Here is a 25,787-nt window from a genome sequence, read left to right on the forward strand (position 1 = left end):
AGGGACGCATGTACCTCATTCATTTGTGATCTAAGTGAGGCACTCTGTGATTTCAGCATCTTAAACTCATCACGGTGAGACCTGAGTTCTGCCATGATAGCATTCATGTCGCCACTTTCAGCTTCTTTCTTCTCCTTTTGCAGAGAAGAGCGGTCTCCCTTATCAGTCATAGTGTTCACAAATGTATGACTGACTTTCGCACAGAATTGTTAGATATTAACTGTGTATATTCACTTCTTTTGCCGAAGCTCAAAGTCAAGTCAAAGTCAACTTTATTGTCAATTTATATGCCAGACATACAGTGGAATCGAAATTTCGTCTGTCTCTGTCCAATACAACCAAAATAAGGTAAAATAAGATAAGGTAAAAATAGATAAATAAAATGAGGTAAAAATAAGATAAATAATATTTACAGTAATAAATTCTAATTTGTGCAAAAGGTACAAAATGGTAAATAAAATAAATAAAATAAAATTTAAAGAAAAAGTAACTTGTGCAGTATGTGCAATATGTGCAGTAAACTGAGTGTACGTTTGAATAGTTAGCTTCAGAGTTTTTAGTCCAGAGTTCTTGGTGGCAAACGGGAGGAGGTTTCAACGTCCAGTGTTCGTGGGGGCAGAGGGGAGGGAAGGAAGAGAGGGGAGAGAGTTAAGCAAAGGGTGTTAGAGGAGTAATTTTACATAGCTCCTTCCACTAGGAAAGAGGAGACTAGCAGCTGGTAGGGAGTGAGCTCTCACTTAGTTCTAGGAAAGAGGAGACTAGTTAACTAATGGGTGATGAGCTTCCGTTAGCTATAGTAAAGTTATTCACCCCTTTTTGCATGTCCAGGACATGTAACAGTGTTAGTAAGAGTTTTTAGATCACGCTCATTCTGTGTAAATTTACATGAAATATGAAGCTACGAGCTAACTAAAGAGCGCTAACATTAGCATGCTAACACAACAATGCAGGACACAGGTGATTTTAGCTTGAGCCAAGGAGAATTCTGTCCACCGCTTGCGCTAAACTCCTTCATGTGAACGCGAGTGGAGGTTAGGTTGGAGGTGTGTCTCTGGAGGAGAGCGGAGGCTTCAGGATGGAGGAGGCGTGGCCTAACAAGAAGTTTGTTTTGGTTTCATGCTGGTGCTCAACATCTACTGGATCAAAAAGTCGCACATTCTTCCTTTAATTTGGGCGTGAATGAAACATATATTGTCACGGTGCATCTTTCACTTCACCTGAGTAAAGTTTGGAAAGTCTAGATTTACAATCGTGGACTCTAGTGGACTACTTTGGTGGTATGAGTCTGGTGCAGCTAGAGGGGGAATCCTGCTGCCTTTCTCCAGAATTCATCTGACAAAGTGATCTGTGATTCTGTTTCTCAATCTGCTCTGATTTGATTCATCACTGAATCATCTGCTGAGGTTAACACAACAAGTTATTTTAAATATATAAAGTGATCAACAGATTTTTAATCATTTACTCAGATAATCATTTGATGGATATTTGATGCATGTAAAAAACATTTTCTGTGGTGTTTAAATAAATCATGTTAAATAAAACTGATCAGATGTTTTATGAAGTTTATTTCTAAGTATTAAAAACAACTTTTAGTTTACTGAAGTATATACATTTAAAAACGATGATTTGTAGATGAACGTGTCATTACATCATTTCATTTACGTTTTATTGATCAATAAAAACTTGTATTTATTGCACCGCCTGGCGGGGATGCCTGTTGACGTAAATCAAAAAAAATTTATTTAACATTTATTTAACCGGGTAAATAACCCATTGAGATCAGGATCTCTTTCACAAGGGTGACATGGCCAAGAAGGCAGCAGCACACATCATAAAAAGCATTACATGATAAAGAGACAGTTTACAAACATTAAGTTAGGAGAGAACAACAACAAACGTGCAAATTGATTTACAAATAAAGTGCAGAATCTTGATCACGGATTACAATTCAGAAACACAGGCACTGTCCAATTGCCTCGCGTATTTTATCTTTTAAGATTGAGCCAAAGGCTTCAAGCGAAATGAGCTTCGCCATTTTCAATTCATTTTGGAGAAAGTTCTATGCTGTGGGAACAGCAAAACTAAACGCTCTTTTCCCGAGCTCCGTGCGGACACGAGGCACAGACAGTTTAAAGACATCAAAGGAATGCAAGGAACAGTGGCTTCTGGTTCTTTGAAGGTATGAACATAAATAAGAAGGCACCAAACCAAGAAGAGCTTTATAAATGAGCTTCAGCCAGTGTATATGCCTGCGCACCTTCAAAGATGTCCAATCTGAATTAGTGTACAGGTCACAGTGATGAGTGAAGCATCTACAACCAGTCACAATCTCAACGCACAGTGATACACGGTGTCCAATGACTGTAAACATTTGGCTGAGGCGCCATGTACAGTACATCTCCATTATCCAACAAAGGAAGAAAGGTTGATGAAACAAGAAGTTTCCTTGCTCTGAGGGAAAAGCAGGATTTATTTCTTTAATAAAATCCCAACTTCACCTTAAGTTTAGAGGCCAAATTGGCAAGAATAAATCCCAAGTACTTGTAGCTTTTGACAAGCTTGATTACATTTCCTTGAGAAGTTAAAATCAATGGGACATTTGTTGTTTCTCCACTTAAATGTGAAAACAACATGAGCTTTGTTTTATCGGTGTTTATGACCAACCTTAGTTCCCTCAAACGAGACTGGACAACATTGAAAGCTGACTGCAGAAACTCAAAAGCTTGTGCAACAGATGCTGAGCAACAATAGATGATAGTGTCATCAGCATAAAAGTGATACATGGCATTTGACAAATTTTCACACGTTATTGATATAAATGGAAAATAAAATAGGTCCTAGTATCGAACCTTGGGGCACCCCTTTTGAGATTTATAAAAAGGAAGAGGTGGATCCTGCCATTTGCACGCATTGCATTCTGTTTGACGGATAGTTGCCAAACCAAGAGGCTGCTTGCTTTGATAAACCAACTTGATGGAGGATTTTGATCAATAATCCATGATCAACTGTATCAAAGGCCTTTGATAAATCGATACAGAGAGCTACAAAAAATTGCTTACAATCAATTCTTTCAATAATGTCAGTTAAAACCTTAAGAGCAGCTGTAACAGTGCTATGTTTTTTTCTAAAACCTGACTGATACTTAGATAACACATTATTGACATCCAAAAAATACTTCAGTTGTTCACTAATGATTTTTTCAAATACTTTATCCAAAATGCAAAGTTTAGAAATTGGTCTGTAATTGTTTACTTGCGATGGTTCACCCCCTTTTAACAGGGGAAGAACAAATGCTGATTTCCAGACCTTTGGGATTTCATTGCTGATCAGTCTTAAGTTAAAAATATATGAAATAGGCTCAGCAATAAAATCAGCAGCCAACTTAAGGAAGAACGGCTCAAGTTTATCAGGACCTGCTGATTTCCTGGAATCCAGTTTCTGTAATGCTCTCTGCACCTCAGTGGCAGACACTGGCATAAATTGAAAAGGGTGAACAGTAAGTTGACTATCAACCTCAGATGCCAGTGACGCATTATTCTGATTTTTGTTGGATTTTACCAAATCAGGGTGCAAGGAGTCAAATAAAAAGCTAGCTGAAATAAAATCTTCATTAAAACAATTTAGCATGGCTGATTTGTCAGTCAGGATGCAAGACTCTTTGACTAAGTGGGCTGGCACATCACTGGCACATGGCCAGAAGAAGATTTTATGACTTTCCAAAATTTCTTTGGGTCATTAAGGTTTTTTGTGGTTTCAGAGATGAAATACTCTGATTTGGCCCTCTTAATTAGGGTTGTACATTTATTACAAAGCTGGTGAAAGAGGAGCCAATCCACTGGGGTTTTGGATTTCCTTGCCCTGGCCCAGGCAACATCCCTATCTTTAAGTAGATTTCCAATTTCTGTTGAAAACCAGGGGTTGTTTCGCCCTTTAACCCTGAATTTGCGAAACGGGGCATGTTTGTCTATTAAAAACAGAAATCCGTCATAAAAATACTTCCAGGCTAGCTCTACATTGTCAAAGAGAGAAACTCTGGTCCAATCAAAACAAGCCAGATCATGTATAAAAGCTTGTTCGTAAAAGTGTTTAATATCTCTTTTAAGAAGAAGCCGAGGCTTGGTTTTGGGAAGTTTGGCATTTCAAACTGTTGCAATGGCACAATGATCACTTAAATTATTTGCAAAAACCTCTATATCAGTATACTTATGAGGGGCATTTGTCAAAATTCAGTCCAGTAGGGTTGATCTGGTGGGTTGTTTAACATTAGGACGAGTTGGACTATTAATCAGTTGAAACAAGTTTAGAGAGTCACAAACAGATCTGAGGCTGTCCGAGGCTGTGGACAGCCAATCACAATTTAGATCCCCAACCAAAAGTTGCTCACTGGAATCTAGTCCAGCAACATAGCTAGATAAGGACGACAAGGCTTCCAAACAGGCTGAAGGAGGTCTATAACAACCCAAAACTGAGATAGACTGGCCCTGACAGAATTCAGGTTTCAGGGCAAGAAGTTCAAATTGCTTGCTGATGGTCACAGATGTTAGGATGGTAGCATGGAACTTATTTTTGTCAAAAATAGAAACGCCACCACCTTTTCTGGGCTGATCACAACAAAAGACATTGTAACCTTTAATAAAAATATCTTTGTCTGAGACTGACTTACGAAGCCAGGTTTCAGACAATACAAGAATATCAGTATCAGTTGACTGTGTCCAAATTTTAATTATGTCCAATTTTGGGACAAGGCTCCGAACATTAATATGATTTGTATTCCCGCATGCTGCAGGAGCATTGTGTGTGTGTGTGTGTGTGTGTGTGTGTGTGTGTGTGTGTGTGTGTGTGTGTGTGTGTGTGTGTGTGTGTGTGTGTGTGTGTGTGTGTGTGTGTGTGTGTGTGTGTGTGTTCAGGTGGTACAGAGCTCAGAGTTGTTGTACGGGGCCAGAAAGTATGACGAGGGAGTCGACCTGTGGTGAGAATTAAAGAACTGCCCAAGAAAGGCTTCTTACTGCTACAGAGATGTTATCTGTGTCACCAACGTGTTTAAACCGGTTTTATTGCTGTTGACGTAAACAGAACTTCATTCCTTTGCGGTTGGGGTTGGTATATCTTCAGCTGGTAGAAGCTGCAGCTTCAGATCTCAGCTGGGCGTCAAACATGAAGGACATTCTGAACAAACTGGCCTCTGATCATCTCAGCACCTGTGTCTCCATCATCCTCATGTTCACATACACCATCCTGCTCAACAGAGACTTCGCCTGCACCTGTAAACCACAGGTGTTGGACTGCAACTCCTACATGGCCCTGCCTTTCTTTATCATCTTCTTCCTGACTCTGTGGACCAACAAAAAGTTCCTAAAAGTGTTCAGGTACACCTGTGACTTCTGTTGCAGCCAGAAGCGCTGCAGCAAGAAGTGCTGCTGCTTCCTGATCTTTGCCTCCCCTAAGGCGGTGGAAGCTGTCTTTGTGGGTCTGCTGTGGGTGGCGTTCGTGCTGATCGAAGGAGACTGGTATGTGTGCTGTCGAAACAATGGCTCTGATGCTCAGGTTGTGTTAGCCTGTAAAGCTAAAGAAAACATCACCAAGGATGAGAGGGCGATGATCTCAGAGCTGAAGAACAACTCCAGGGTGAGTTTGGACAACAGGTCAGGGAGTTTTCTTCTGGTTTACTTGATCATTATTACACTTAAAGTTGATATAAGAATTCAATGCAGTGATTGTTGTGGAAGCAGAGGGGATCTTATTGAGGTGAGAGGGAGCAGCTGGGGATATACATGTGAGATATAAATATGACACAAAGATGATCACAATAGGGGAACAAAGGCCGACCCTGAGGGAGCTTGATACTTTTCCAAACTGACACGGCGTGTGAAACAGATGACTTGTCCTTAGATTTTGCAAAGTTAATGTTTACATCTCTGATAGCGACACAACGAACCCTTAAGGAACCAGAAAGAAGCGACTGTCTGTCTTGTCTGTAATTGTCTGTGAATCAACAATGTCCCGCCCCCTCTATGAATTAAACTCTTACTTACTTTGATCATGTGTCACAGAATGAACACATTCTGGATTATGTTTCATTATATATAAACAAAGCTAAAGTTAGTCCAATGATGTCATAAAAACAACACCGCCTACAAACAGAACTAAAGGCTGCAGAGCCGATATGAAGCTACAGCTGTAGGAACTCTGCTAAATACAGAAACACAAGAACTTGAAGTCTACATGTTCTCAAATGAATGCATCACTGCGTGAAAATGTTCCTGATGAACACAAAAAGAGGAAACATTACTCAATCATCATTTTAAAGTGGTGCAGAAAACCTTCAAATTGTGCATGAATATTGATCAAATCGAGGGAAAGACATTTCTGGTGGGAGACCTCCAGACCCCTTACAAAGACATTTTTCAAATAGACTTGTTATCAGCACAGTTTCTGTGCATGTAAAAACATTATACTGGGAAACAAGTGGTTGAGCTGGTCAGTAACTTGAAAATTAGTCTTGTGATCGTGATTCTGCCATAAAAAAAATTGTGATATGATATTTTTACACATGGCCCACCAATACTATTGCTGTTGTTTTGCACTTTCTTTTTGTATTTCTCCCCTGATAGTTGAGGGGCCCATCGTGATGAAGAGGCTTATATTCAGTCTGTTCCTTTAGGACTTTTTTGGCCCGGCTATTGACATGAATTACTGAGCCCTTCGACTATACAACATTAAAAGTAACAGCGACTTTACAAAGAAGTTCTGGCTTAGGCCCTGAGATCTTGGGTCCCCTGGGCCCGTTAGGCCCGTTAGGCCCTGTGTTAATCCAGCCTTGGTTGTATGAAGCAGCAGTGACCTCTGTGGTCCAATCAGACATCTCTGCTCGTCAGCATAGTGGGAGAGTAACTGTGTGTGTATGTGTGAGCGTGTAGAAAGTCCAGTTAGAAACGTTCGCACCAGCGCTAGTTTGGTTACGTCTGCCATCGCACTATAATCTCATGTAAACAAATGTGACAGCGTCACACGGAGGAGAAACCGGCACACAGCGTGACATCACAAGAACTAAACTCTGTTTCCCCCATCTACACAGAAACACCTTAAACTGAGTTTCTGAACATCTTCACCCTGGAAGGAGTTTTACTGAAGGAGAGTTTGTGTACGAAAGGTCAAAACACACAGAAAAAGCTAAATGTTAAAAATATATGTTGGATGGCATGACCTCCCCCACTGGATCTGTTTCCGGAACGTGAGTGCAGCAATGATCAGTTGGGATCACATCACAGGAGAACTACAAGATCACAAGAGAACTACAAGATCACAGGAGCACTACAAGATCACATAAGAACTACAAGATCACAAGAGAACTACAAGATCACAAGAGAACTACAAGATCACAAGAGAACTACAAGATCACAAGAGAACTACAAGATCACAGGAGCACTACAAGATCACATGAGAACTACAAGATCACAAGAGAACTACAAGATCACAGCAGAAGTACAAGATCACAGGAGAACTACAAGATCACAGGAGCACTACAAGATCACAGGAGAACTACAAGATCACAGGAGAACTACAAGATCACAGGAGAACTACAAGACCACAGGAGAACTACAAGATCACAGGAGAACTACAAGATCAGATCACAGGAGAACTACAAGATCACAGGAGAACTACAAGACCACAGGAGAACTACAAGATCACAGGAGAACTACAAGATCTCGGGAGAACTACAAGATCACAAGAGAAGTACAAGATCACAAGAGAACTACAAGATCACAGGAGAAGTACAAGATCACAGGAGAACTACAAGATCACAGGAGAACTACAAGATCACAAGAGAACTACAAGATCACAGGACAACTACAAGATCACAAGAGAACTACAAGATCACAGGAGAACTACAAGATCACAGGAGAATTACAAGATCAGATCACAGGAGAACTACAAGATCACAGGAGAACTACAAGATCACAAGAGAACTACAAGACCACAGGAGAAGTACAAGATCACAGGAGAACTACAAGATCACAGGAGAACTACAAGATCACAGGAGAAGTACAAGATCACAAGAGAACTACAAGATCACAGGAGAAGTGCAAGATCACAGGAGAACTACAAGATCACAGGAGAACTACAAGATCACAAGAGAACTACAAGATCACAGGAGAACTACAAGATCACAAGTGAACTACAAGATCACAGAAGAACTACAAGATCACAGGAGAACTACAAGATCACAGGAGAACTACAAGATCACAAGAGAACTACAAGATCACAAGAGAACTACAAGATCACAGGAGATTACTGAAGCTTCTAACTGAGTCTGTTTGGTCTGAAGTACTTTTTTTCACACATCTGAAATGTGTTAACTTGTTGCAGCAGCTTATAACACCCAACTTCCTGATACGTTCAGCAGGTAGACCCGCTCTAGTGGAGGGGCTTATCCGTGCTGCAGTAGCTGAAGTGGCACTAAGCTAAGAAAAGGCTCTCTCTCTCTCTCTCTCTCTCTCTCTCTCTCTCTCTCCATTCTATCCTGTGTAAATGTGTCTGTGAGTCCTGACTGTCTACAATGAGGGAGAAGCTCGAGTCCTGCTGGCTGTGTTGTTGTCAGAGCCGTGTTTACATGGACGGGACGGCTGGCTCCTCCCCTTCTATATAAAAGCTGTTGAATTTGTTTTTATCATATATGTTCTTTTTCTTTTATTAACATTTAATCTTTTTATAATTTCATTCATATGTCAAATAGTCGCTACGACTTTTGTTTTTTTGGCTTTTATATTTCCTGTCAATCCTACACACACCCGCGGTGCCTATGCACCTGTGAGGTCAGGATAACTGTGAACTTAGTATCACCTGTGTTACCTTGTATGCTTTGACATTAAAACCACATATGAACTTGGTATCAACTGTGGCTGTATCACGTTTCTGTGAATCTGCATTGTTGAGGTTTTACAGAATCTTGAAAAAAGAGACCGTCTGGCTATAAAAACGCTGGAAAAGCTGATCGGGGTTCTTTTCTACTTTTCTAAAGGACTCCACGTCACTCTGACTTTTGAATCCCCATTTTGGGACTTAGTCTCTGAGACCAAGATCTTTTAAAACCTCAAGTGTCTACACTCTCGGGATTAGACTTTGGTCTTTGTGTTTTGCTTTTTACATTTTTATATTTGAACTTTTACTGTTTTGTATTTGCATTTGGAATATTATTTGAAGTTTTTAAATAAATTTTCGTGAGCTTTTTCAAATCATTTTCTGACTGAAGTCATTCACACCACAAAGACCTGAGTCTCTCTTAAGGTCCCCGTGAACCTCAGGAGGTAAGCTTGAGCAGTCACACCACGGCACACTTCTACTGACTTTTACTACATTGATTTTTTTTTTTTTTGATTGATTAATTTATTTTTGTGTCATGCACACAAAGTGCCCAAAGCTCATGGGCTTATAAGACACCAAAGAATTAAGTTGCATGTGAATGTGTAAAGAATGTGTTCTGTCTTTTTTCCCAGGCTTTACAAATAAAATCTGCTATAAGAAAGATTCCTTTTTTAAAACATAAATCAAGTTTTTCATCATCGTCTAACCAAAAGAAATCAACATAATTTGAAGACATTCTTTTAAAAAGAACATCCCTGATGTCAGCGTACATCGGGCAGTAAAACAAAAAGTGAATCTCGTTTTCAGTTTCTCCTAACTCACACAACAAACAAACTCGATCTTCCTCTGGAATGTCATTAAACCTGCCGGTCTCTAAAGCTAAAGGCAATGTTCCTGAACGTAGCTGAGCTCAGAGGGATCTTTGTCTTTTAGTTAAATTAAACTTAGCATAAGCTTCTACGCTGTAGCAATCCTTTATGAGACAGTATGTTCTTAGTTTTGGTTTGCACCATATATCCACAGACCATTTCTCTTTGTACATTAGAAACATATTATTCTTTATCTCCTGAATATCACAAGTTCAGTTATTTAGAAAAATAAAGGACATATTATTCTTATGGAATACAGATTGTATCTCCTTTGCCCATGGGTGACAATGGCAGGTATCCAAATAAAACTCTTTTGTTGTGAGTCGCTGATCCGACATCTTTACAAGTCTGTTCCAAAGCCGAAGCATTTCACATTTATGTCTGATGTTTGGAGGCTCCCATCCCAAATCTCCATTCACAGCGAGGACTGCCATTAATTTATGGACTCCCAAGAAGGACCTCAGAGCTCTCTGATGTACAGAATTGCAAATTAGATGTTCCAGGAACCCCCAGACACCGGAGGGAAGTCAGACACTGGACACAAACATGAATGATAGAGTTGTGTATAAGTCTGAAATCCCAGATTACCACAGTGTTTAACTTTGTTCAGTACAGATCCCAGAGCTCGACCAGCTGACTGAGTCAAAACACACACAGCTTCTTTAAAAGTCATGTGTTCATCCAATGTCGAGCCAAGATATTTATATTGATCAGCATATGATAGCACTGTGGTGCCTAAATTAAAAATACCTGGACTTCTTACTAATGATTCTTCCTGAAATGTACTACCTGTGTTTTGTCTTCATTTGCCACTAGTCTCCATTTCAAGCACCATTCTGCAACAATATTCTGCATAATTTGTAAGTCATCTTCATGTTCAGCCAGTAGAACTACATCATCCGCATATAATAATATTCCAACAATCTGATCATCCACTTTAACTCCCACATTAGAGGTTTTAATTTGAAGAGCTAAATCGTTGATGTAAATAGAGAACAATGTCGGAGGCAAAACATCTCCTTGCTTCACTCTAAATTGTTGAGGAAACCATCCAGTTGTGTATTCATTAACCTGGACGCAGGTGCTTGATAAAGAGACTTCACAGCAGGATAAAATTTCCCATTCACACCAGCACTTAACAACCTATAGTGTAGAAGTTCCCTATTTATCCAGTCAAACGCCTTCTTGAAATCAATGAAACAAGCAAATGTTGATGTCTTTTCCTTCATTCTAGCACGTATTATTGAGGTGACTACATATACATGATCAATACATGCTCTAGCTTTTCTGAATCCATTTTGCTCATCCACCAGCACACCTGTTCTCTCAAGGTGGTCAACTAGTCTGCAGTTTAAAATCGAAGAATACAATTTATACATACAACTAATAAGACTTATACTCCTATAATTGAGTGCTATCCTAGGATCATTTTTTGAAGATTTGGGGATTGGTTTAATGATAGTTTTGTGCCACTGAGTAGGAATCATGCCATTATCAAAACAGGACTGAAATAACTCATAATATACTGAACAGCTTTGGAGACTTAAGCACTTCGTTTGAAATTTCATCAATTCCGGTAGCTTTTTTCAATTTGCATTCATGTATTACAATTTTTACCTCCTCTACTGAAAATTTTTAATTCAAAAACCTATTACTATTATTTACAAGATAACATTTCAGACTCCATTACCTCTTTTAAGCTAATTGTTTCCTTCAAGAAAGCATCGTCAAATGAATCATTGCACCTAGAGAACAGATCAGCAAAATCTTTTTCCCATTTATCTAGTACAATTCCTAAAACAGAAGCACATTCCCCGCTCTCTAGCTTTATTTACATGGGAATTCCACTAGACTTTCTTGGCCCTAATCTATTAATTTCATTCTAAAACTGTTGGGGATTGTGGGTTTGAAGGTGATCAATGTGCAATGAAAGGCCTCTATTAAACTTGCGTTTCACTGTGCGTAACCTCTTGTCAAATTTAATTTGTGCTTCCTTGAATTCCATCCTCAGTCCAACTTTCATGTTTTTATTCATACATCTTAGAAAGATTTTCTCTGCTGTTCTTAAATTGTCCCACAGCAACTGCAATTCCTGATTCCAGAAGTGTTTGGAAGATTTTCTAAATTCATTATTTCTATTAGGTTTCCCCTTTAAACCTTTATTTAATTCTGTACAGACATTGCCACACAATTTATCATACCAATTATCCAGGTCCGGTTGGTTGTTTTTTAATACACCATAGTTGCTCAGTAAGGTCACTACAGTATATTATCAGAAGGACTCGATGAGAAAAATGAGTCAGGGGGTTGCCTTTGTGTTTTTCTTGCACGCCTACCTGGTAAATGCGAATCTACTTTGGCATAGTAAGGTGTAACTTGGATTTTTAGCATCAGTAAAGAATGGTCAGGTACTTTACATCTGTCACCCAGTAAACAAAAGTTGTCCTTTAATCTCTCTAGTAGCTCATTAGGGGTGAAAACACAAAATGTGACACAATTATCCAGGCCTTCATGTGGGACAATAATATAGTCTACCACCGCTTTTCCTTTAACTGAGATGGAGGTGAAATGATCATTCCCTAAAGGTATTCTACCACTAAGCACACAACACTTTGAATCTCTCAAAAACTCAACTAATATTTCCCCATAACTATTAACTGTACAGTCTAGATTATGTCTGTAAGGAGTGTTATCCACATCACTTATACAATCATCAAGATTACCAATGCGACTATTTAAATCCCCACATATATAAACAGCATCCACATCACACAAACTAAACATTTGAGCCGTTAAATGGCCAAAACAATTATGTGAGCCAATTGATCTTGTTGATCCTTCTGGGGGTAAATAACAGGTATAAATAACAAAACAATACCCAGAACACCTATTTTTAAATTCAAGTGCTAGTATCCCTTCCATTGATTTGTCCTTTACTTCAATTTCATAGGACTCAAACTGTTTATTTTTAACTAAAAGACCAACTCCCCCAGATCCTTTAACTGCCCTCTCATGCATTGTTCTATTGTGACCATACCAGGTATACGTCTGTAAATCAATAGTGTCATTTCCTTTTAAATGTGTTTCATTAAGTGAAATCACATCAGGGTTATGGCCAAGTAATATTCTTTTCCTGAGCTCACAGTTCCACTCTGTTCAGCCATTTATGTTCCAGTGTACTGAAGTGAGATTGTCAACATTTGTGGGTTGGGCAGTTACCGATTAGGTCTCCAGATTGTCTCTCGCCATCCTTCGGTTCTTTGCACTGCTGCTGACCCTGCTTACTGGTTCCAGATTACCACGCCTCGTCAGTCTCCCACTGCCCGTCAGAAGATACTCCTTTCCAAACGGGAGCTCAGTGAGAAGAGTTTGAAAGTTCAGGTTAATCAGCCTCTCTGCTTGTGACTTAGCAGAGTGAACAAAGACGTGACTGAATCTCTCTTTATCCCTCAAACTCTGCTTACGGCGAAGCACAGCCACTTTATCCTGCTGGGTTTGACGTTCCACCTTAATCACACCTGGCGCGTCCCCGTGGTCTCATCCGCTCAGCATTAACAATCTCCGGTACAGGCTCACAACGAAGCCCGTCAGATAGTAACGATCTCCCTCTCTCCAAAGGAATTTCCCCTTCCTCAAATGGAAGTCCCATGATGATGATCAAAACAACGGACTGGAATTTGAAGGCTGGGCGCTTTGCTTCATCTAGTTTTGCCTCCGTCCTTTCCATTCGCGCAGAAAGCTGTCCGATATCTAAGTCAAGATTCTGTAGAATTTGTCTTATTTTACTATCCATCTCCGCTTTCATTTCCTCCCGGGATTCTGCAATAAGTCGCTCCAGCCTTTCCACTTTGGAGTCCAAAACTCTTTCGAGGGACGCGTGTACCTCATTCATTTGTGATCTAAGTGAGGCACTCTGTGATTTCAGCGTCTTAAACTCATCACGGTGAGACCTGAGTTCTGCCATGATAGCATTCATGTCGCCACTTTCAGCTTCTTTCTTCTCCTTTTGCAGAGAAGAGCGGTCTCCCTTATCAGTCATAGTGTTCACAAATGTATGACTGCCTTTCGCACAGAATTGTTAGATATGAACTGTGTATATTCACTTCTTTTGCCGAAGCTCAAAGTCAAGTCAAAGTCAACTTTATTGTCAATTTATATGCCAGACATACAGTGGAATCGAAATTTCGTTTCTCTCTGTCCCGCGGTGCAATACAACCAAAATAAGGTAAAATAAGATAAGGTAAAAATAGATAAATAAAATGAGGTAAAAATAAGATAAATAATATTTACAGTAATAAATTCTAATTTGTGCAAAAGGTACAAAATGGTAAATAAAATAAATAAAATAAAATTTAAAGAAAAAGTAACTTGTGCAGTATGTGCAATATGTGCAGTAAACTGAGTGTACGTTTGAATAGTTAGCTTCAGAGTTTTTAGTCCAGAGTTCTTGGTGGCAAACGGGAGGAGGTTTCAACGTCCAGTGTTCGTGGGGGCAGAGGGGAGGGAAGGAAGAGAGGGGAGAGAGTTAAGCAAAGGGTGTTAGAGGAGTAATTTTACATAGCTCCTTCCACTAGGAAAGAGGAGACTAGCAGCTGGTAGGGAGTGAGCTCTCACTTAGTTCTAGGAAAGAGGAGACTAGTTAACTAATGGGTGATGAGCTTCCGTTAGCTATAGTAAAGTTATTCACCCCTTTTTGCATGTCCAGGACATGTAACAGTGTTAGTAAGAGTTTTTAGATCACGCTCATTCTGTGTAAATTTACATGAAATATGAAGCTACGAGCTAACTAAAGAGCGCTAACATTAGCATGCTAACACAACAATGCAGGACACAGGTGATTTTAGCTTGAGCCAAGGAGAATTCTGTCCACCGCTTGCGCTAAACTCCTTCATGTGAACGCGAGTGGAGGTTAGGTTGGAGGTGTGTCTCTGGAGGAGAGCGGAGGCTTCAGGATGGAGGAGGCGTGGCCTAACAAGAAGTTTGTTTTGGTTTCATGCTGGTGCTCAACATCTACTGGATCAAAAAGTCGCACATTCTTCCTTTAATTTGGGCGTGAATGAAACATATATTGTCACGGTGCATCTTTCACTTCACCTGAGTAAAGTTTGGAAAGTCTAGATTTACAATCGTGGACTCTAGTGGACTACTTTGGTGGTATGAGTCTGGTGCAGCTAGAGGGGGAATCCTGCTGCCTTTCTCCAGAATTCATCTGACAAAGTGATCTGTGATTCTGTTTCTCAATCTGCTCTGATTTGATTCATCACTGAATCATCTGCTGAGGTTAACACAACAAGTTATTTTAAATATATAAAGTGATCAACAGATTTTTAATCATTTACTCAGATAATCATTTGATGGATATTTGATGCATGTAAAAAACATTTTCTGTGGTGTTTAAATAAATCATGTTAAATAAAACTGATCAGATGTTTTATGAAGTTTATTTCTAAGTATTAAAAACAACTTTTAGTTTACTGAAGTATATACATTTAAAAACGATGATTTGTAGATGAACGTGTCATTACATCATTTCATTTACGTTTTATTGATCAATAAAAACTTGTATTTATTGCACCGCCTGGCGGGGATGCCTGTTGACGTAAATCAAAAAAAATTTATTTAACATTTATTTAACCGGGTAAATAACCCATTGAGATCAGGATCTCTTTCACAAGGGTGACATGGCCAAGAAGGCAGCAGCACACATCATAAAAAGCATTACATGATAAAGAGACAGTTTACAAACATTAAGTTAGGAGAGAACAACAACAAACGTGCAAATTGATTTACAAATAAAGTGCAGAATCTTGATCACGGATTACAATTCAGAAACACAGGCACTGTCCAATTGCCTCGCGTATTTTATCTTTTAAGATTGAGCCAAAGGCTTCAAGCGAAATGAGCTTCGCCATTTTCAATTCATTTTGGAGAAAGTTCTATGCTGTGGGAACAGCAAAACTAAACGCTCTTTTCCCGAGCTCCGTGCGGACACGAGGCACAGACAGTTTAAAGACATCAAAGGAATGCAAGGAACAGTGGCTTCTGGTTCTTTGAAGGTATGAACATAAATAAGAAGGCACCAAACCAAGAAGAGCTTTATAAATGAGCTTCAGCCAGTGTATATGCCTGCGCACCTTCAAAGATGTCCAATCTGAATTAGTGTACAGGTCACAGTGATGAGTGAAGCATCTACAACCAGTCACAATCTCAACGCACAGTGATACACGGTGTCCAATGACTGTAAACATTTGGCTGAGGCGCCATGTACAGTACATCTCCATTATCCAACAAAGGAAGAAAGGTTGATGAAACAAGAAGTTTCCTTGCTCTGAGGGAAAAGCAGGATTTATTTCTTTAATAAAATCCCAACTTCACCTTAAGTTTAGAGGCCAAATTGGCAAGAATAAATCCCAAGTACTTGTAGCTTTTGACAAGCTTGATTACATTTCCTTGAGAAGTTAAAATCAATGGGACATTTGTCGTTTCTCCACTTAAATGTGAAAACAACATGAGCTTTGTTTTATCGGTGTTTATGACCAACCTTAGTTCCCTCAAACGAGACTGGACAACATTGAAAGCTGACTGCAGAAACTCAAAAGCTTGTGCAACAGATGCTGAGCAACAATAGATGATAGTGTCATCAGCATAAAAGTGATACATGGCATTTGACAAATTTTCACACGTTATTGATATAAATGGAAAATAAAATAGGTCCTAGTATCGAACCTTGGGGCACCCCTTTTGAGATTTATAAAAAGGAAGAGGTGGATCCTGCCATTTGCACGCATTGCATTCTGTTTGACGGATAGTTGCCAAACCAAGAGGCTGCTTGCTTTGATAAACCAACTTGATGGAGGATTTTGATCAATAATCCATGATCAACTGTATCAAAGGCCTTTGATAAATCGATACAGAGAGCTACAAAAAATTGCTTACAATCAATTCTTTCAATAATGTCAGTTAAAACCTTAAGAGCAGCTGTAACAGTGCTATGTTTTTTTCTAAAACCTGACTGATACTTAGATAACACATTATTGACATCCAAAAAATACTTCAGTTGTTCACTAATGATTTTTTCAAATACTTTATCCAAAATGCAAAGTTTAGAAATTGGTCTGTAATTGTTTACTTGCGATGGTTCACCCCCTTTTAACAGGGGAAGAACAAATGCTGATTTCCAGACCTTTGGGATTTCATTGCTGATCAGTCTTAAGTTAAAAATATATGAAATAGGCTCAGCAATAAAATCAGCAGCCAACTTAAGGAAGAACGGCTCAAGTTTATCAGGACCTGCTGATTTCCTGGAATCCAGTTTCTGTAATGCTCTCTGCACCTCAGTGGCAGACACTGGCATAAATTGAAAAGGGTGAACAGTAAGTTGACTATCAACCTCAGATGCCAGTGACGCATTATTCTGATTTTTGTTGGATTTTACCAAATCAGGGTGCAAGGAGTCAAATAAAAAGCTAGCTGAAATAAAATCTTCATTAAAACAATTTAGCATGGCTGATTTGTCAGTCAGGATGCAAGACTCTTTGACTAAGTGGGCTGGCACATCACTGGCACATGGCCAGAAGAAGATTTTATGACTTTCCAAAATTTCTTTGGGTCATTAAGGTTTTTTGTGGTTTCAGAGATGAAATACTCTGATTTGGCCCTCTTAATTAGGGTTGTACATTTATTACAAAGCTGGTGAAAGAGGAGCCAATCCACTGGGGTTTTGGATTTCCTTGCCCTGGCCCAGGCAACATCCCTATCTTTAAGTAGATTTCCAATTTCTGTTGAAAACCAGGGGTTGTTTCGCCCTTTAACCCTGAATTTGCGAAACGGGGCATGTTTGTCTATTAAAAACAGAAATCCGTCATAAAAATACTTCCAGGCTAGCTCTACATTGTCAAAGAGAGAAACTCTGGTCCAATCAAAACAAGCCAGATCATGTATAAAAGCTTGTTCGTAAAAGTGTTTAATATCTCTTTTAAGAAGAAGCCGAGGCTTGGTTTTGGGAAGTTTGGCATTTCAAACTGTTGCAATGGCACAATGATCACTTAAATTATTTGCAAAAACCTCTATATCAGTATACTTATGAGGGGCATTTGTCAAAATTCAGTCCAGTAGGGTTGATCTGGTGGGTTGTTTAACATTAGGACGAGTTGGACTATTAATCAGTTGAAACAAGTTTAGAGAGTCACAAACAGATCTGAGGCTGTCCGAGGCTGTGGACAGCCAATCACAATTTAGATCCCCAACCAAAAGTTGCTCACTGGAATCTAGTCCAGCAACATAGCTAGATAAGGACGACAAGGCTTCCAAACAGGCTGAAGGAGGTCTATAACAACCCAAAACTGAGATAGACTGGCCCTGACAGAATTCAGGTTTCAGGGCAAGAAGTTCAAATTGCTTGCTGATGGTCACAGATGTTAGGATGGTAGCATGGAACTTATTTTTGTCAAAAATAGAAACACCACCACCTTTTCTGGGCTGATCACAACAAAAGACATTGTAACCTTTAATAAAAATATCTTTGTCTGAGACTGACTTACGAAGCCAGGTTTCAGACAATACAAGAATATCAGTATCAGTTGACTGTGTCCAAATTTTAATTATGTCCAATTTTGGGACAAGGCTCCGAACATTAATATGATTTGTATTCCCACGTGCTGCAGGAGCATTGTGTGTGTGTGTGTGTGTGTGTGTGTGTGTGTGTGTGTGTGTGTGTGTTCAGGTGGTACAGAGCTCAGAGTTGTTGTACGGGGCCAGAAAGTATGACGAGGGAGTCGACCTGTGGTGAGAATTAAAGAACTGCCCAAGAAAGGCTTCTTACTGCTACAGAGATGTTATCTGTGTCACCAACGTGTTTAAACCGGTTTTATTGCTATTGACGTAAACAGAACTTCATTCCTTTGCGGTTGGGGTTGGTATATCTTCAGCTGGTAGAAGCTGCAGCTTCAGATCTCAGCTGGGCGTCAAACATGAAGGACATTCTGAACAAACTGGCCTCTGATCATCTCAGCACCTGTGTCTCCATCATCCTCATGTTCACATACACCATCCTGCTCAACAGAGACTTCGCCTGCACCTGTAAACCACAGGTGTTGGACTGCAACTCCTACATGGCCCTGCCTTTCTTTATCATCTTCTTCCTGACTCTGTGGACCAACAAAAAGTTCCTAAAAGTGTTCAGGTACACCTGTGACTTCTGTTGCAGCCAGAAGCGCTGCAGCAAGAAGTGCTGCTGCTTCCTGATCTTTGCCTCCCCTAAGGCGGTGGAAGCTGTCTTTGTGGGTCTGCTGTGGGTGGCGTTCGTGCTGATCGAAGGAGACTGGTATGTGTGCTGTCGAAACAATGGCTCTGATGCTCAGGTTGTGTTAGCCTGTAAAGCTAAAGAAAACATCACCAAGGATGAGAGGGCGATGATCTCAGAGCTGAAGAACAACTCCAGGGTGAGTTTGGACAACAGGTCAGGGAGTTTTCTTCTGGTTTACTTGATCATTATTACACTTAAAGTTGATATAAGAATTCAATGCAGTGATTGTTGTGGAAGCAGAGGGGATCTTATTGAGGTGAGAGGGAGCAGCTGGGGATATACATGTGAGATATAAATATGACACAAAGATGATCACAATAGGGGAACAAAGGCCGACCCTGAGGGAGCTTGATACTTTTCCAAACTGACACGGCGTGTGAAACAGATGACTTGTCCTTAGATTTTGCAAAGTTAATGTTTACATCTCTGATAGCGACACAACGAACCCTTAAGGAACCAGAAAGAAGCGACTGTCTGTCTTGTCTGTAATTGTCTGTGAATCAACAATGTCCCGCCCCCTCTATGAATTAAACTCTTACTTACTTTGATCATGTGTCACAGAATGAACACATTCTGGATTATGTTTCATTATATATAAACAAAGCTAAAGTTAGTCCAATGATGTCATAAAAACAACACCGCCTACAAACAGAACTAAAGGCTGCAGAGCCGATATGAAGCTACAGCTGTAGGAACTCTGCTAAATACAGAAACACAAGAACTTGAAGTCTACATGTTCTCAAATGAATGCATCACTGCGTGAAAATGTTCCTGATGAACACAAAAAGAGGAAACATTACTCAATCATCATTTTAAAGTGGTGCAGAAAACCTTCAAATTGTGCATGAATATTGATCAAATCGAGGGAAAGACATTTCTGGTGGGAGACCTCCAGACCCCTTACAAAGACATTTTTCAAATAGACTTGTTATCAGCACAGTTTCTGTGCATGTAAAAACATTATACTGGGAAACAAGTGGTTGAGCTGGTCAGTAACTTGAAAATTAGTCTTGTGATCGTGATTCTGCCATAAAAAAAATTGTGATATGATATTTTTACACATGGCCCACCAATACTATTGCTGTTGTTTTGCACTTTCTTTTTGTATTTCTCCCCTGATAGTTGAGGGGCCCATCGTGATGAAGAGGCTTATATTCAGTCTGTTCCTTTAGGACTTTTTTGGCCCGGCTATTGACATGAATTACTGAGCCCTTCGACTATACAACATTAAAAGTAACAGCGACTTTACAAAGAAGTTCTGGCTTAGGCCCTGAGATCTTGGGTCCCCTGGGCCCGTTAGGCCCGTTAGGCCCTGTGTTAATCCAGCCTTGGTTGTATGAAGCAGCAGTGACCTCTGTGGTCCAATCAGACATCTCTGCTCGTCAGCATAGTGGGAGAGTAACTGTGTGTGTATGTGTGAGCGTGTAGAAAGTCCAGTTAGAAACGTTCGCACCAGCGCTAGTTTGGTTACGTCTGCCATCGCACTATAATCTCATGTAAACAAATGTGACAGCGTCACACGGAGGAGAAACCGGCACACAGCGTGACATCACAAGAACTAAACTCTGTTTCCCCCATCTACACAGAAACACCTTAAACTGAGTTTCTGAACATCTTCACCCTGGAAGGAGTTTTACTGAAGGAGAGTTTGTGTACGAAAGGTCAAAACACACAGAAAAAGCTAAATGTTAAAAATATATGTTGGATGGCATGACCTCCCCCACTGGATCTGTTTCCGGAACGTGAGTGCAGCAATGATCAGTTGGGATCACATCACAGGAGAACTACAAGATCACAAGAGAACTACAAGATCACAGGAGCACTACAAGATCACATAAGAACTACAAGATCACAAGAGAACTACAAGATCACAAGAGAACTACAAGATCACAAGAGAACTACAAGATCACAAGAGAACTACAAGATCACAGGAGCACTACAAGATCACATGAGAACTACAAGATCACAAGAGAACTACAAGATCACAGCAGAAGTACAAGATCACAGGAGAACTACAAGATCACAGGAGCACTACAAGATCACAGGAGAACTACAAGATCACAGGAGAACTACAAGATCACAGGAGAACTACAAGATCACAGGAGAACTACAAGACCACAGGAGAACTACAAGATCACAGGAGAACTACAAGATCAGATCACAGGAGAACTACAAGATCACAGGAGAACTACAAGATCACAGGAGAACTACAAGACCACAGGAGAACTACAAGATCACAGGAGAACTACAAGATCTCGGGAGAACTACAAGATCACAGGAGAAGTACAAGATCACAAGAGAACTACAAGATCACAGGAGAAGTACAAGATCACAGGAGAACTACAAGATCACAGGAGAACTACAAGATCACAAGAGAACTACAAGATCACAGGACAACTACAAGATCACAAGAGAACTACAAGATCACAGGAGAACTACAAGATCACAGGAGAATTACAAGATCAGATCACAGGAGAACTACAAGATCACAGGAGAACTACAAGATCACAAGAGAACTACAAGACCACAGGAGAAGTACAAGATCACAGGAGAACTACAAGATCACAGGAGAACTACAAGATCACAGGAGAAGTACAAGATCACAAGAGAACTACAAGATCACAGGAGAAGTGCAAGATCACAGGAGAACTACAAGATCACAGGAGAACTACAAGATCACAAGAGAACTACAAGATCACAGGAGAACTACAAGATCACAAGTGAACTACAAGATCACAGAAGAACTACAAGATCACAGGAGAACTACAAGATCACAGGAGAACTACAAGATCACAAGAGAACTACAAGATCACAAGAGAACTACAAGATCACAGGAGAACTACAAGATCACAAGAGAACTACAAGATCACAAGAGAACTACAAGATCACAGGAGAACTACAAGACCACAGGAGAACTACAAGATCACAGGAGAACTACAAGATCTCGGGAGAACTACAAGATCACAGGAGAACTACAAGATCACAGGAGAACTACAAGATCACAGAAGAACTACAAGATCACAGAAGAACTACAAGATCACAGGAGAACTACAAGATCACAGGAGAACTACAAGATCACAGGAGAACTACAAGATCACAAGAGAACTACAAGATCATAGGAGAACTACAAGATCACAGGAGAACTACAAGATCACAGGAGAACTACAAGATCACAGGAGAACTACAACAAAACGTTTTCAGATATATCTGTATATCTTAATAATATTTGTGTCTTTTTCAGGACCGTGGTGGCGTCTTGCTCCTGGGGATCATCTGTGTGGGATTCCTGTTTAAATTGTTCATACGAAGTAAATGCTGTAAAAGTGAATGCTGCAACAGAAAGTTTGTCTATGACAAACTGATTCTGGAGGAGGAGGGGAAAGTCCTGAAGAAGGTGCTGAGGAAATCAGCAACAGACCAGTTGAAAAATAAAGTCCAGACCAAGATACAGGAGGGACACTGGGGGGAGTGTTTCAATGTAGCTGAGGAGCTGATTAAAGAATTAACCCCACCAGACGCTCGAGGAGAAGCAGAGGAACAGGTATGTTTCTCATGTGGCCTTACTGTCTCTGTTTTTCTTCTTTTATTTATATTGTTCGTTTTTTAAACGTACTGTCCTGTGTATTTGCACAAGTTTTCCAATGTGGTTTTTATACTGAATATGGCAATAAACTGAACTGGAGAGAAGAGTTGCAGAGCACCAGGTGAAGAAAGAACAATCAAATGATTTCTCTCAGCTTGTCTCTAGGTTCATTAGATTTTAAAAAGGTTGTTTTTGTGTTTGTGCTCCTGCAGTTTCTTAAAGGGAGAAAACATACCACACATCAATATAACAGAAATCAAGTATATCCTGTGTAAATATCTCTCTGAGTCATGACCAGAATAAAAAATGTAATAAACTTTTTGCAGGGCCCGGAGAATATTCCACTCAAAGAGGCTTTAGGTAAGTCTATCCATCCTAAACTAACATTCATTTTATTCTGAAAATCCCTGAACTATCACCATTACTTCAGTTTCCTCAGTGCTGAGCTGTGTCTCTGTTGTTGTGTCGTTTGTGACTAAAGCTGTTTTTGTCCAATAGGAGCAGACCAAACGGAAGACGTGGAGTCTAAGGTGTGACCAGTCACTTCCTGTTCCAGAGTTTAGGAATTTGATTTTGAGCCACTGTGTTTCAAATTGTAATTGTTTTTAATTGATCTTAGTGGTTTTTGCAGAGATATAAAGACTACTTATATATTCTACTCAAGTAAAAGTACTGTTACTTTAATGAAAATTTACTTAAGTACAAGTAAAAGTACCAGTTTAAAAATGTACTCAAGTAAAAGTTACTTAGTTACTTTTTTTTAACAACGCATCTCTTGTGTGTCGTGATTAAAGGACGAGAGGATTTTAATCTCAAAGTTTTTTTAATTAAAAGCAAATCTTTACAAAGATTTATTTTTTCAGATAAACATTTTCTTTTCTACCTCATTGACAAAAACAAAATATACATAATGATGGATAAATAATCAAGACTTATATGTTCAAGTAATCAGCTGTTTTATGAAGGGAAATGTTTAAACTCTTTAAGAAAATACTAAAGGGGTCTTTGTCTCAATCATAAACAGTGTAAAGAGTATTTTAGTGTTCTTAGTTTTATTATTCTGAGGCTGGTTAGTCTCAAATGCTGATTTAGCTGCAACTAAACCTGCGATGAAAGATAATCCATTTATTGTTTTAAAATGAGCCTTTATGAGCTTATATTAGATGTTTTAGTCACTGTGTGTTTACCTCTTAGCTACTGAAGCTTCTAACTGAGTCTGTTTGGTCTGAAGTACTTTTTTTCACACATCTGAAATGTGTTAACTTGTTGCAGCAGCTTATAACACCCAACTTCCTGATACGTTCAGCAGGTAGACCCGCTCTAGTGGAGGGGCTTATCCGTGCTGCAGTAGCTGAAGTGGCACTAAGCTAAGAAAAGGCTCTCTCTCTCTCTCTCTCTCTCTCTCTCTCTCTCTCTCCATTCTATCCTGTGTAAATGTGTCTGTGAGTCCTGACTGTCTACAATGAGGGAGAAGCTCGAGTCCTGCTGGCTGTGTTGTTGTCAGAGCCGTGTTTACATGGACGGGACGGCTGGCTCCTCCCCTTCTATATAAAAGCTGTTGAATTTGTTTTTATCATATATGTTCTTTTTCTTTTATTAACATTTAATCTTTTTATAATTTCATTCATATGTCAAATAGTCGCTACGACTTTTGTTTTTTTGGCTTTTATATTTCCTGTCAATCCTACACACACCCGCGGTGCCTATGCACCTGTGAGGTCAGGATAACTGTGAACTTAGTATCACCTGTGTTACCTTGTATGCTTTGACATTAAAACCACATATGAACTTGGTATCAACTGTGGCTGTATCACGTTTCTGTGAATCTGCATTGTTGAGGTTTTACAGAATCTTGAAAAAAGAGACCGTCTGGCTATAAAAACGCTGGAAAAGCTGATCGGGGTTCTTTTCTACTTTTCTAAAGGACTCCACGTCACTCTGACTTTTGAATCCCCATTTTGGGACTTAGTCTCTGAGACCAAGATCTTTTAAAACCTCAAGTGTCTACACTCTCGGGATTAGACTTTGGTCTTTGTGTTTTGCTTTTTACATTTTTATATTTGAACTTTTACTGTTTTGTATTTGCATTTGGAATATTATTTGAAGTTTTTAAATAAATTTTCATGAGCTTTTTCAAATCATTTTCTGACTGAAGTCATTCACACCACAAAGACCTGAGTCTCTCTTAAGGTCCCCGTGAACCTCAGGAGGTAAGCTTGAGCAGTCACACCACGGCACACTTCTACTGACTTTTACTACATTGATTTTTTTTTTTTTTGATTGATTAATTTATTTTTGTGTCATGCACACAAAGTGCCCAAAGCTCATGGGCTTATAAGACACCAAAGAATTAAGTTGCATGTGAATGTGTAAAGAATGTGTTCTGTCTTTTTTCCCAGGCTTTACAAATAAAATCTGCTATAAGAAAGATTCCTTTTTTAAAACATAAATCAAGTTTTTCATCATCGTCTAACCAAAAGAAATCAACATAATTTGAAGACATTCTTTTAAAAAGAACATCCCTGATGTCAGCGTACATCGGGCAGTAAAACAAAAAGTGAATCTCGTTTTCAGTTTCTCCTAACTCACACAACAAACAAACTCGATCTTCCTCTGGAATGTCATTAAACCTGCCGGTCTCTAAAGCTAAAGGCAATGTTCCTGAACGTAGCTGAGCTCAGAGGGATCTTTGTCTTTTAGTTAAATTAAACTTAGCATAAGCTTCTACGCTGTAGCAATCCTTTATGAGACAGTATGTTCTTAGTTTTGGTTTGCACCATATATCCACAGACCATTTCTCTTTGTACATTAGAAACATATTATTCTTTATCTCCTGAATATCACAAGTTCAGTTATTTAGAAAAATAAAGGACATATTATTCTTATGGAATACAGATTGTATCTCCTTTGCCCATGGGTGACAATGGCAGGTATCCAAATAAAACTCTTTTGTTGTGAGTCGCTGATCCGACATCTTTACAAGTCTGTTCCAAAGCCGAAGCATTTCACATTTATGTCTGATGTTTGGAGGCTCCCATCCCAAATCTCCATTCACAGCGAGGACTGCCATTAATTTATGGACTCCCAAGAAGGACCTCAGAGCTCTCTGATGTACAGAATTGCAAATTAGATGTTCCAGGAACCCCCAGACACCGGAGGGAAGTCAGAC

The 25,787-nt window shown here is 39.5% G+C and overlaps 1 protein-coding gene across 1 annotated transcript; it reads left to right on the plus strand.

Annotated features, from left to right (window-relative positions):
• Positions 1-18,675: 18,675 nt before the first annotated feature.
• On the plus strand, positions 18,676-24,411 carry LOC110005549 (uncharacterized). The gene is made up of 4 exons (XM_065961760.1): positions 18,676-19,171; positions 22,277-22,576; positions 22,945-22,978; positions 23,117-24,411. Exons 1-4 carry the CDS (start codon positions 18,701-18,703, stop codon positions 23,152-23,154), a joined length of 843 nt encoding a protein of 280 aa, XP_065817832.1. The 5' UTR covers positions 18,676-18,700; the 3' UTR covers positions 23,155-24,411.
• Positions 24,412-25,787: the final 1,376 nt, after the last annotated feature.

Source organism: Labrus bergylta, chromosome 12 (assembly GCF_963930695.1).
Source record: "Labrus bergylta chromosome 12, fLabBer1.1, whole genome shotgun sequence".
NCBI lineage: Eukaryota > Metazoa > Chordata > Actinopteri > Labriformes > Labridae > Labrus > Labrus bergylta.

Excerpts from the sequence above, each read along its gene's own strand:
- LOC110005549 (XM_065961760.1), top strand. The coding sequence starts at position 18,701 with ATGAAGGACATTCTGAACAAACTGGCCTCTGATCATCTCAGCACCTGT. Across the intron at positions 22,577-22,944 it reads GAGGAGAAGCAGAGGAACAG|GGCCCGGAGAATATTCCACT; the intron begins GTATGTTTCTCA and ends AACTTTTTGCAG. Across the intron at positions 22,979-23,116 it reads TCCACTCAAAGAGGCTTTAG|GAGCAGACCAAACGGAAGAC; the intron begins GTAAGTCTATCC and ends TTTGTCCAATAG.